Source organism: Solenopsis invicta, chromosome 1, assembly GCF_016802725.1.
Source record: "Solenopsis invicta isolate M01_SB chromosome 1, UNIL_Sinv_3.0, whole genome shotgun sequence".
Taxonomy (NCBI): domain Eukaryota; kingdom Metazoa; phylum Arthropoda; class Insecta; order Hymenoptera; family Formicidae; genus Solenopsis; species Solenopsis invicta.
This window is the reverse complement of record NC_052664.1, coordinates 28,446,735-28,460,521: the sequence shown is the minus strand read 5'-3', so window position 1 is coordinate 28,460,521 and position 13,787 is coordinate 28,446,735. Positions and strand designations below refer to the sequence as shown.

General features: G+C 37.3%; 1 protein-coding gene across 1 annotated transcript in view; it reads left to right on the top strand.

Moving 5' to 3' along the window:
* LOC120359390 overlaps positions 1–10,081 on the top strand; it is an 80,796-nt gene extending 70,715 nt beyond the window's left edge. Inside the window, exon 5 of the mRNA XM_039456713.1 lies at positions 8,140–10,081. Coding sequence (XP_039312647.1) covers positions 8,140–8,190 — 51 coding nt within the window. The 3' untranslated portion in view covers positions 8,191–10,081. The remainder of the gene's footprint in view (positions 1–8,139) is intronic.
* The last annotated feature ends 3,706 nt before the right edge of the window (positions 10,082–13,787 follow it).

Here is a 13,787-nt window from a genome sequence, read left to right as displayed (position 1 = left end):
AGATTAGTTTCTTCGATAATTAAACTGCAGAATAAAAAGTGTTTTCTTTTGCTTACTTGAAATATGAATATTTTTTAGAATTTTTTCTTTTTTTTTGTTTTTATCGCCAATTTCTTCCTGTGGTGTTTCAGCGGGTTCAGTCGACCGCAGGTCGTTCGATTTAATTAAAAATCCCAAGCTCCGCTCACAACGGATACATTATAAATCTCCAAGTGGCAAAACGTGGTGCAACGAAAAAATGCTTTTTGCTTTTAGTCACCCTCTCACACCATGGGTGTGATATATTCATCTTCATATTGTCAATGATGTAAAACTTTACTTTTTTTTTTTTTATTTAATATCTAGCATTACTTTTAATATATCAATTTTCGTGAAAATAGTTAAATATTAAATCGATCTTCAAGATAAACTTTTTAACATTATTTATAGTACGTTATTAATTATTTTATCGTTAATATCAATTATGATTAGTAACTGTTCTAATTCATAATATCACCACGATGAATAAATCTTAGCAAATTTGTAGCAATATTTTATATTGAGAATCTTTCTCTTTAATATTGTTATTGCTTCCTGCAATAAGGGACATTGTGTCTTCTAGTAAATCGCGATGTGCCAAACACAATCGAATCAGTGTAACGATATTAAGCTAATGCTCAGGGAGGAGCAAGTCAGCTTATCGGGTTGATGATTTACCGCGGCTATCGCAGCGCGCGCAAGCAGTTTACACCCTTGGTGGTGGTAGAGCATAGTGGTGCAAGCGGCGTTTAGGAAATAGGGGCGAGAAGGTTGCCGAGGTGCCGGAGCTAGGTTAACCGAATTCAAAATTATTACGGTCTGACTTAACTCTCTCGCGTATCCCTTCGCAGTGGAAACCGACTCCGAGTGACGGCGGGACGAGGTCGGAGGTGCAGCGCGACAGAGACGTGGAATCAGAAACGTGGTAGAACGACGATAAACGGCGGGAAACGGTTATATGAAAGCAAAGCGTAAAGCAGGAAGTAATACAGAGCAATATCGGTAATCGAGACAGAGAATTATTGTGAGTTGATGTGGAAAACGAAAAGTATATGTATTCCACATTGACGTAGTCGAGTGAAAAGTGAACGATAATCCAAAAGCTATAACGTAATCCAAAAGCTATTGAATATTTCTTTTTCATATGCAGGGACATACACTTTTCATATATCATTTTATACTTTCGTAACTGAGGGGCGAACTGACAAAGGGAAAGTAGTAGAAGTAAAATTATTGTCAGATAGTGGTGTAAAAATCAAAATAAAATTTATAAATAATTTTTTATATTAATATAATGGAATATAACATTTTTATTTTGCACCCGTTTAATTATGGATGTTTGTTGTAGCTTTCGAAGGATGCAGACTTTTAAATTAAAATTACACTTTAAAATATTTACATCGCAGTATTAAATGTAATGAATATTTAACATTTGTTAATTGAATATAATATCTTTATTTTACATTCATGTTTTTAGCACCTTTATGTGTGGTCCGTTTTCATACATAGTATTACATTCGCGTAAAATTTATAGGACGAGAGAGACTGGTTCTTTTGCCAATTTTTTTCATGTAGCTTTTAGATATTATTTTAAAAAGTCGAGCCAAATTTAAAATATGAATGAGAAAGAAATTAACAATAACCCGACGTATTTTCATTCCTTTTGCACTCGATCTCGCTCATGCCGCGCTCGCAGAGACCGCACGAATCGCCGTAATTGCCTCGTCTGGTTCTACGTTTGAGTCTGGTTTATGGATCGAGATATCGTATATTGGATTCGAAGTACGAGCTAGGGATCGTATACAAACTTGGTTTACTACCTGCGTGCTGATTGAACTTGTTCGTTGTGGCCGTGTGCCGCCTGATATCGTCGATCCTTCAGCAATCGCTTCGAAACTGACAGACAATTTTCGAAACCGATCACGACATTTACTCGGTAACGAGCCAATTAATGAATATACAGCCCGTTTATTCTTGATGGCAACGCGTTGAGCGTGAAGAGTAAGGATACGTGGCACATTGTCGATAGTGTTATTTCTCTCATGTGATTTTCCAGCTGTGCACATATTCCTGCATCTAATTCAGTCGGTTGCACACGACGCTGCAATGTGCTCTGTGCCGCCGAGTGCACTGAAATCTAGACAGACTGCGAATCGGTTGTTTGTCGAATGAAATCATTCGCGATTAATAAGCAGAACTGCTGACTGGTCGATCGATATCTTCTATCGTGTTGTTCCTCCTGCACAACGAATGTTTCCACTAGTCCCGTTTAGTGCTTTTGTCAAGCACAGGTGATGGCTATTTATTATTGTGAATAATATGAATTTTGTAGAGTGGAACGTATTTTTTGAACGATAACATTGAACTAGCATAACCGAGAGCATAACCAAGCCCATTATATTTAACATGTCTTTTATATACATGTAAAAAAAGATGTTAATATATTCCTGTACATGTTTTTTTATTTAAGTTTATTATATTTAACAAGTTTGTTGGATATAAATAATTATGATATTAATAATATGTTGTTAATAATTTAATATGCGAGAATTATGTATATCCTTATAAATTTAATTTACAAAAGAATTTAAGAGAAATGAAATATGATATAAAGCAGAAATATAAAATAACATCTGAATTTTAAAATGGCTTTTCTCTCTTTTCTGGAAAGAGAGATCTTTATTATTACAATTATTATTATAAAATTTAATTTAATTGTATAAATATCTACCAATATTTACAAATTTTTAGTATAGATAAGTGAAGTAAAAAAACTTTCATTTTACTATTCATAAATGGAAAAGGAAAAAAGCTTACTTTTACCACTGAAAATATTTAAATAGATTATTCCTCGCTTTTTTGATAAACCACGTTTTAATTTTTCTATTTATACTCTCTCCAATTTTTAATTTTAATAGTAATTACCACGGTGTTTACGGAATTCGTCCGAGTTTTTTTAAAAAGGCTATTCCGATGTTAAAAATGCATTTGGTTTATTCGCGCATGGAAGAACGCATATTGTGAAAAAATTTCTTATAATTTATTTTTTCATTGATATTTTTTTACAACGCGATAATGATAATCTGGAATACACTCACGCACACAATATGCAACGTTCTATTAGAGGAGCGACAAAATTATTAAAGAGAAAAACAGCATCTATATGCAGCAGAGAGAATGGAAGGAATTTCAATAGTTCGATGCTCCCAATAAATAGTTGTACGTTGTATTAAGCCGCTTGTATTAACTCTTTGCTCTCGCGGGCGATTTTGCATTATTTCAAATTATAGTTTCAGCGCGCGGTATATTCTCTTTTATGTTATAAATACAAATTCCGAACTTTGACGTACAAAACGGCACTGTTATCGCAGCAGCGAGATCTCGATAACATTATGCGACGAAATACGACAGCGAAGATAATGAGAAGCATAATTGTGACGCTAATGAGTGTTTCATGATAAAATAGAACGTTTTCCCGAGCGCATTTTTACTTTTGGGCACGTTTTTATACTTTTGATCGAGGGGGAATTCACAACCCAAAATTTTGTACACCAATGCCGATTTTTGGCATTGCTGTAAAACACTGCCGACATTTTTGTACATTGCCGACAATGCTTATTGTTAGTCAATGCCTACAATGCCGTCAATCCTATATTAAAATTAAGGCAGTGCCATGCAATTATGAACACTACCGCGTGCCCATTATCATACGCCAATGCCTGCACAAGAATTCTAAAGCTTTCCCGAAGTATTCAAAAATTTTTGTGCTCAACCCCATGATCGAAAAACCGACTCTGAAGTGAGCTCACCACTCCCCAACCACTGACGACAATGCCGTCAATATTATAGGTCACTGCTTACTTTTTTCGGCAGTCCACTGCCGAAATTTTGTACACCAATGCCGGCTGTGAATTTCCCCTCGCTTTTGATGCATTATTTTCGCCTTCTTACAAAATAGTGATTAAGCAAAGAAAATAAATCATTCCTTTCAATTTGCTAATGAGAAATATATCGTACTCTTCTTTTCCATGAATGTGGCTTGCCAAGAATCCAAGAAGAACAAGCAAACGAGACATATTTTCGCTCGTAAAGAATCACAAGTCAACTTTTGTACCGTTGACTGTATAAGACTGTTATGACTATTTTCACATAGATAATTCGATATAATCGTCGTCTGAAAAAATACAAAATTGTTTTAAAAATAGTTGATAACTTGTTCAGGGATAATTTATTCTTGCTTGGAAAAGATACGAGTGCCTGTCCTGGGTTGGAATATATTAACGAAGATGGAAGAGACGTCCTGCATCGGTGAGTGCATGGAGACGATGGATTTTCTTTCCTCTTTAGTTACTTTCGTCGGTTTTCTTCCACACTAGCAACTTCCTTCTTTAGACGCCGACACCACCGGCATACCGAATAGAATAAAATAGCGATTAATCATGGTCGTACGGATGGTGGTGAAAAATTCTCGAAGAATGGAACCGCGACGTTGATTACATCCTGAAACGATGACGAACGAGTTTCGATCGATTCTTTGAGATTTTGTGGTGGGAAAATTATTGAAGAATGTTAAAGAGCATGTCGAGGAGTTTGAGCAGTTTCGAAGTTGGCACTTTGGAGACAGACATATACATATCAATGGATCACCCTGGCGACGATCAGTTTTTGTGGCTGACACGTGAGATTCTGCGTAAGAGAATTCAAATGTCAAGCACATGAAGCATGATCGTAAAAATGTTTTCTTGCAAATCTAGGAAAATGATTTTAAAAATTTCTCGTACAACATTTAAAATTATTAAAACGTGAGAATATTGAAATAAGTGGAATAAGATACTGCTCGGTGGAATGTATGTTATACATTATGAAAAATGTTATCGATCTGTGGAAAAAGTATTATTTCTATCTCGGTGAATCCAATGGATTCGTGGATATAAAATTTTAATCCGATAAGTTAATTGAAAATAATTTAGTTTTTCTACTATATTTTTATTAATTGATTTCTCATAAAATTGTAACTTTTTAAATTAGAAATATACAACTTCAATGCGTGGAAAGAAATTAAATGAGCGAGTTGGACTTTTAATTATCTTTATAATTAAAATATTTACGTAATTTTTATATATTTGTTTAGTTCTTTATTCTTGAATTTTATGGAAGTCTACGCGTATTTTCTTCAAGATCTTACAAATTTCGTATAATATACATTGCGTATATTTTTAAATTATTACTTTATCTTTCTGGCGTTAGGAATTATGATTGTTTGAACTTTTACACTTATTTCTCTTTCTAACGAGACATCAGCTAGGATGCGCGTATTATAAAGTAATAGCCGATAATTATGTTAAGCGCTTCAGGCGTCTGCCGCAATTTACTTTTGCTTATATCCGACCACGATTAATTATATACGTGGATATTAAGAAGTTTGTGTATCGAGCCGCGGTGCACCGCGCCGAGAGCAAGTTTTAATAAGCAACGGGAAATGATTAGTATATTAAATATTAAAGTATAAACGAGTTTTCGTGACCGCACATTTTCCTACCCACGAGGACATATGTTTGTATGCAACGTCTGTTTCGGTTCAAATGCATTCTTGTGGTGATGTACTTGCTTCTCTAAACGGTTCATTAAATATGAAGGACGACATTAATGTTGAACAAAAGGTGGTCACTGAATCGCTGACGTTCGAAGCTGCTTTCTTTGAGGGAGTCACGCAAACTTTGTCGAGAGTTTCTACGAGTTTTACTAAGTATGCTACTGCAAAGCACGCGGCGTAACAATGACGTTGTCGTATAACCAAAACTTTGCGTCCATCCTGACGGACAGGAAATCTCGTTTCTCTTAAAAACGACGCTCTTTTTAAGAGCAATGGCCTAAGGATATTTTTCATGCTCATACTTAAGTAATAACATTGAAAAGTGGTTTTTACAAAAAATTTTCCAACCACTGTGGAGAAAATTATTTTAAAAAACGCGCTGGCACACATTTACTTTCTCTCTCTCTCTCTCTCTCTCTCTCTCTCTCTCTCTCTCTCTCTCTCTGAACATTGCGCAATTGCTGACAAATCATAAAATGTACACTGGAATTTAGTATTTTTATATTTTCAAATGTTATTTTTCCCTGTTATATTTATGCTGTGCAAATAGCTGGTTGTACAGCAGCATTCGCTGTAGCAAATATATTGATATGCACATTGTTGGTCTCTATTTTGTTTAATATACTCAATGGATGGAATATTCGCATCGGTTAGCAGCGTGAAAGATGCAGCGAGAAATGTGGCCACTGAGGTTTATTAGAGCAATGTATGCAGCTTTAAAATTCAATAATATAAGCGCGACAATTTCTACACATTTACTAATATTTTAAAATACGAAAATATACACTATATTAAATTAAATTATTTCTCTTATTTGCATTTGCTTTATTTTATTCAATTATCCCATTGTTTTTGATATTTTGATTTTAAATCACAAGTGAAAAGTTCCCTAGATTCTAAATTAAATTTTGTGGATGTATTACTTTAGAATCAATTCTCTACTGTGGCTTCGCGTGATCCTCTTACTTCCAGCAACTTGCAGAATACCACGATCGATAATATACTTTGAAACGAAAATTAATTTGATGATGATCTATTTTTCCATGTAAAGAATACCTTTTAAACAAGTTGTTCGTATTAATCATATTAATGGAAAAACGACATGAAAAATAATATAAAATTAATAACGAAATAACTAGGTCATCCACGTAATTTTTAATGTGAAATAGACGTCGATTTAAGTAACTTTAATGACATGACAATGTAGCTGATTGTTAAATAAATTTAACTTTAATTGATATATCACTATTTAACAATATTCTCTCCTCTGCCGTTATTCCCGTTTCTCTTCAGCCATTTTTCGTAATTACTCTTTAACGTTTAAAAACTTGGCCGTATCGCTCACTTGAACATTGGATATTTGCCGATCGAAACTCGACGCGGTAAAGTGTCATTCGAGCAGTCGAGCGGCGAACTTTTTGGAGTTCGTGGAGTTCTAGGAGTACTTTACGTGCGAGGTACTTTTAGTCGCTCGAAAGTGGCGTGGAAAAGAGCCTGGTCGGCGGACAGAAACGCGGGGGTTGGAAAGACACGACGAGCTTGACATTCCTCGTCCTCGCGAAAGGATTGGGAACGGCACTTTCCCTTTTTTTCTCTCTCCCAATCTCACCACCTTTGCGTTCTTCCATGTCCGAATTTCTCGCATTGTGCGATACGCCACACGCGTGCCTATCCGCTCTGTCGCGTGCGGAGAAACCATCTTTGTTTCGGTGAACAAAAGGCTACGCAATATGGTAAAGAATAAAGAAAAGGAACGCAACCGCACACTTTCGAAAATGAGAGTCGCGCATTTCGCTCATCTTTGATTTCCTTCCGTCGCTTCGCTCGTTCCTCCTGAGATCCTTTTCCTGTACATCGCATTACGCTTATTTCGATTTTCATGTCGTTCACATGCCACGAACTTGCTTTGCCATAAGAAATATGCCGACGATGCTCTGCATATTACAGCCGAAGTATATGAAACTATATCGCGTTGTATCGCGTTCTTTCGTGCATGTATGTGTATAAGAATAGAGCGCATGCATTCGATCCACGTGACCGCTCGCTCAAAATGCATATCGCTCATACATAAATATCTATCCGTTCGATGATAAAAACGACGTTAATTTATCGACTTAAATTTCTCATTAGTAACTTTGAGATAATTACGAAAGCGTTTCGTGACAGCACATTTTCCTACTTTAGCGTCATCTAACAAACTTCACAGCGTGTATTGCTGCATTTACATAGTGTGCGGAAAGTTGATGCGCACGTGCACGGGGCAGGGCATTCCTGTTTTGCATCATGTTCGTCGTCGCTTCGTCGCGAAGTTTATTAGAAGATGGCTTTTTGCCGGAATGCCTTTATTCACACAGTCTTCGCAGTGAAAACTTCAAGTTAGCCGCGGGACTCGGTGCATTTTTCCTTTTGCTTAAAGGGATATGCCTTTGGCGCGTCCTAAAGATTGCTTCTCCACGATTATCCTTCCCTCGGGGGAGAGCCATCCTCCCGGAAAACTTGTATTTTACAGATTTGCTTATTATTTTCAGCTGTTTGAACCGGCCGCTTCTCGGAGGAGCCTGGACGTCATTGCTACTTAAATATCAAGACGATATAAAACTGACAAAGGATCATAATAATTGTGCATGCGTTTGTAGGAAGCAATAGCGTTAAATTAGAAAAGTTTGGTGAAAATAGAAGAAAAAGCTTTCCGTTTTATAATGAATTCTTTACTTTGCTCGGAGACAGTTTGTCCAAGAGTAAAACAATCAAATTTAATAACTTTTTCCATTAATAGACGATACTTTTGCGAAAGTATAAGGTATACTAATTTGATTTACTAGCATTCTTCTTATATTCGATACTTCGTTACGGTGCCTCCTCGAGGATTACAAGAGTCGCTATGTACCCGAGCTCGTAAGTTTGCAGCTTCCGTTAAAACCCACTTCCGGTATAAGCTCACGAAACGAGACGGTATTCCTCGCTCTAACGAGTTTTCCGCGTCCGTGAATAGTTATTCGTTGCCAAAGGATTTCTCGGGTTTGCTATGACCCCGCTAGATTTCTGCCTTCGGGCACTTACGGAGGTGGCTCTCGTAAGAGCGGAAATGAGATCGATCCTAATGCGGGGGCCACCGGGGTATTAATATCGACACGTGGTTTAACGCTCATGAATGTATCCAGATATTCGATCAATGCGCCGTTACATACTCGGAAATCCCTGTCTTATTTGATATCCTTGCAAACGCGTACTTCCGTTAATAAGATTTTAATGGAGTTTAACCAACGTCTGAAACGAGTCTCTGAGGAAATATACGCATACATTTGTTATTAAAGTAATTGCGTAAGACTGGCAATGCAGCTATTAATATTATTAGATCTATTGGCGTTACTGTAACAAGTTTTCTACACGGAAAGGAAAGAATAGTTGCAGCAGCAAAAATCTGTGTGTGTGGTAGATAAATTTCAGTTGTACATGGTTAAAATTTAACTAGCGCGCGCAGATTTTTAATGCTGCAATTAATTCTTTTTCCGCGTACATAAACGTATATCAATAATTAAAAGTTGCGAGCAACAGCGCCAAGAACACTTTTCTTTTTAATATAATTATTTTCTATAACTCCACTAACTAACTTTCAGCTTGTTAGTGGAGTTAATAATTATAATTTATGATAATACAATATTTATTTAAATATAGGAAATGAGATTAAAATATATTTACTTAATATAAAGGAAAGTTTTTTCAAGGTACATTGCGTAATCATGGAATTATTGGAAGAATATCCAATTAGATATTTGAGATATTTGAGATATTTTAGTTTTTAAGGACACACAAGAATCTCTCTCTATCTTTGAATAAATTGAAAACGTTTTACTTTTGCTGATTTTCTTTCTTTTTCTGTTTTTACAATATATGAAAATTTTGTAATTGAACTTCATGCGCTACGTTCGTTCTTCTATTGCCCGAATAAAATGCTCTCGCGGGAATCGATGATCGCAGAATAAAAAGCGGGCGTGGTCTGCACGTGATGCGAGCCTCGCTAAATTATGCAAGCGCTAAAAGAACATTTGGGACTAACAAGTCGTATTGCAACGTGGAAAACAACGTGCACAAGAAGATGTTGAAGCGAAAGGCAATTTCGATTCGATCCCTGTGAAAAAGAGCTGGAAAGACATCCTCAAAGCGACGGAAGGGGGTATGAGGATCATTGGTGCTCGTCTAGGTGGAGAGTTAAATAGTCCGAAGTCGCTCGTAACCGGGGCATTGAATTGCGAGTGTTGGCTAAATGGTGTGGTCGAAGGTCTAGGACACTCTACATAATCAACTTTGTGACAGTTTAATGATCGATGCATGCATACTCGCCCTCGTAATTAGTCACTTATGCATGTAATGTGAGCATATTGGCAATATTCAATAGTATTATTAACGGTATTAATAATGCTGGATGATAGAAATAATCATTTGCAATGAATGTGCACCTATAAATAAATGTAACCATATTGATATTTATTTTTATATTTTATAAAACGAAATATATATAATATAAATCTTTTAATAAGCATTGATCATAAAAGATTTTTTTTTCCAAAATTTTTATTAAATTTTAATAATTTAATTCAATTTATACTTTTTCAAAAACACTTTTAAATGTATTTAGTTTTATAAACGTTATTATTTTATTTATCTTTTATTTTTGTCAAGTTGTCGATGATTAATTTTTTCTGTCAGTGCGCATAAAAATTTATATGAAGTAAAAATAATTAGAATGTAGCATTATGGAAAGAAGATAAAAAAGATAGAGGCATTAATTAGCAGAAGAGAAGTGTTCGCTAATATTCATCTAGTTGAAAATTAAACGCTTCAAAAAGTTAGTTATGAAAAACCTTTGCTGACCAAAATTCACAAAAAAAAGGATTTGCAAAAATTGAATCTCTAAAAGATGAATTCATATTCGTGTGTACGTGATTTTATGCCGAAATATCTATTTTATGCATTAAAAAAGTTCTATTTATATATCGTTACTATCACATTATACCAATGAAATGCCGATGACTGAAATACGTGTGAAAACTGTACGAAAGATTGATCGAGCTCGCAGCTTCCGATCACACAAGACTTGGCACACGTATATACTATTCTATACAATGGCAATAAACTCTTTGTGATTTTTCTACTACTATATAAGTTAACAGCAAACGAAATTTTGCGTAGTCACTCTGCTCTTTGCACGCAATCGGTCCAAATCCGTCCGATCGAGCAACGACCTGTTCTACTGGCACACACTCTCTGTTCCATTCCACATTCGGCAAAAAAAAACAACGTAAGAGAGTGCGAGAGAGGACGAATAAACAAAGAGAAATACAATCCCGGAGCTTGATTCACTCTGTCACGAATGTGTGTACGCCCAGTATTCCTTTTTCATTAACTTTGCCAATTTACCTTGGCTCCTTTTTTCTTGCTTTTGTTTTTCAGCAAGTACGTGCAATCGTAGTTTCATCGAATTTTCGACATTTTCGGTAAACTTTGTGTCTTTACACGTTTCAAACGAATTAGTATCTTGTCTTACAACTCACTTTTGAGATACATTGAGGAACGTAATGATTTATTACTAATGAAATATACATATTATGTGTATTGCATTAAATATATATATTGCACCAATTTTAATATGCACACACACGCACTTACACACACACACACACACACACACACACACACACACACCACATGTCAGTAAGGCAAAATTGTACATGTATATTTCCATACGGTTCAATATACATGTACATACATAAGATGTTTATGAAGTCTATTTTCACTGTCTATATTTCGGAAACGAAAATTACGAAAAACCGCGAAATACGTATTTAATCATTTCGAGGGGCTACTTTAGTTTCCCAGCCTCTTTAAAACAGTAGCCCCTTGGAATGATCGAACAAGCATTTCGCGGTTTTTCGTAATATTGAACCATTTCCGAAATATAGGCGGTGGGAACAGACATTGTGTGTGTGTGTGTGTGATGTGTCTATGTATATATACATATATATGTTGGATTAGAACAAAAGTTAGCATTTTTCAATATAGGCCTACAGTGGTTTGATGATCACATTGTAACGCTAATTGAAAATAATTGACACAATATGAAGTGGGACATTGCAGAGATACTCTACATATGTCTATGTATTTGTAGATCTCTAAACATTATCTTTAAATTTTATTTTAAAAATGTTACGAACTTTTGTTTCGACCTAACATATATATACTATATATATATATAGTATATATGAAAGGATAAGATAATATATATAAGGATAAGTATATAATATATTCATATATATCTTGTAGATATACTTTTATATTCTATATTTTATCAATTAATAGTTTACCTATAATTACACATCTTTTGCCGAATATCCTGTGAATAAAACTAACTTTTCATCCTTAAAGAAATAAAAAAAATGATTTTGCTGACCTCGCAGGTCACTACTTATAGTATAATCATCTTAAAGTATATTCATCGATTTCTCTGGTCGAAAGTTTTTCGGATCACCGGTCAGGACGACCATAAGGACTTTTTCCTCGGCAGATCGCCGGAAGACACGGAACAACTCTCTCTTACACGAGCGGTTCATCCTCGTCTTCATTCACAAGCTCGCGTAGTGGCAACGTAGCACCGTTGGGGAAGAGGGTCGAGGAAGGTGGAGGGTGGTATGCTAGCGTGGAAGGTTCGGTATTTCCCTCTAGCCTTCACCTGTGCCACCCGGCATGGCCAAGCGACCCTTGGTACTCACGCCTCCCACCCAATTGGGGATTCGATCGACGTCGGGAACTTCCAACCGTGACCACACAACCCCGTGGTGGCACCTCTGTCGCCCCGTAAACATAGCGAGAAGCTGCTAGCAATGGAGGGATGAACGGAGAGAGAGAAAGGCATAGAAGGAGTGAAAGAGAGAGAAGAAGGGTGCAAGGGAGGGAGGAGAAAGAGAGAGAAAGAGAGAGAGAGAGAAAGAGGTGGGGCGAAGAAGGGAAAGAGGGATAACGGGAGAGAAAGGGAAAATAGGAGACGGAGAAATGGGCGGATGTATATATATCGTCGTGATCTCACCCCTACGTTACTACCCTCGTCAACCGTCACGGAGATTCCGACCTGCGCGAAGAGAACCACTGCACGAGAACGCAGGATCTTAACACAAGGACGTTCCTATATCGGTATAGTCGCCGTGCCTTTGTCTTGGTGCTGTATGTAGAGGGAAACGTGCAACGGTGGAAGCTGTATTGGTAGCAGCGAGGACACCGATGGCGATGTTAACGCAGATGTGTGAGAATGTCATAGCGTTCGTGAACGTCTCCACGTTTGCAAAGGTGTCGGTGGATATGACTAGTTATTAGTAGTAGTAACATGTGCGCTATGACGCACACCAGTGGATCTCGCTGATCGAGTACGTGATGGTCCATGATTTTGCAGGAGGTTGCAGCAGCGTGGCTATCTCTGTCTATATTCATAATACATCAACGTTTCGTGTGACGTCGATATCGGACTTCCTGCACGATATCGGTGCGAGACACCAAACATGCTTGATAACGTAACAGCTTGAACGGCGTTGATTTTCAGTTGATATTGACGTTAGGATAATACTGCTACTTAACACAGCGGTCTGTTTCGAATTATAGCTTATTCCGAAATTAACAGAAACATCTTAATAACACAGTCGAAACTCTTGTTAATAATTCGACTGGAGCTCGCGAAATCGTTAACAATGCCAGCGAAGCTTCCGACTAGTGGTAACGCCAAAAGTTTCTCCTACACGCAAACGCCCCTCATGGTTTCTCACGGCGGCTCTCATATACCTTTCGCTCGTTCGCATGTTGAACTCGCTCTTGGTGTAAGGATGTTCGCGACGTTCATGGGGAAGGATCTTCCCACACAGACGCGGCTTCCAACACTATCTTCATCCTTCTCTCTCCTTGCTATGCTCGTGTCGAGGCTTCTACCGGCATTGGAGTCGCTGAGGGTGGTGGTGGATAAAAAGGGAGGTTGGGAGCGCGCCGGTGGAGGTGGGTGACGTCGACAGCTAGCGGCAGTGGTGGTGGTGGTGGTAGTGGCGGCGGCGGCGGCGGCAGCGACGGCAGCGACGGCGGCGGTGGTGGCGGAGGCGGCGGAAGCGGCGGATGGTGGAGGCGGTGATGGTGGTGGTAGTGC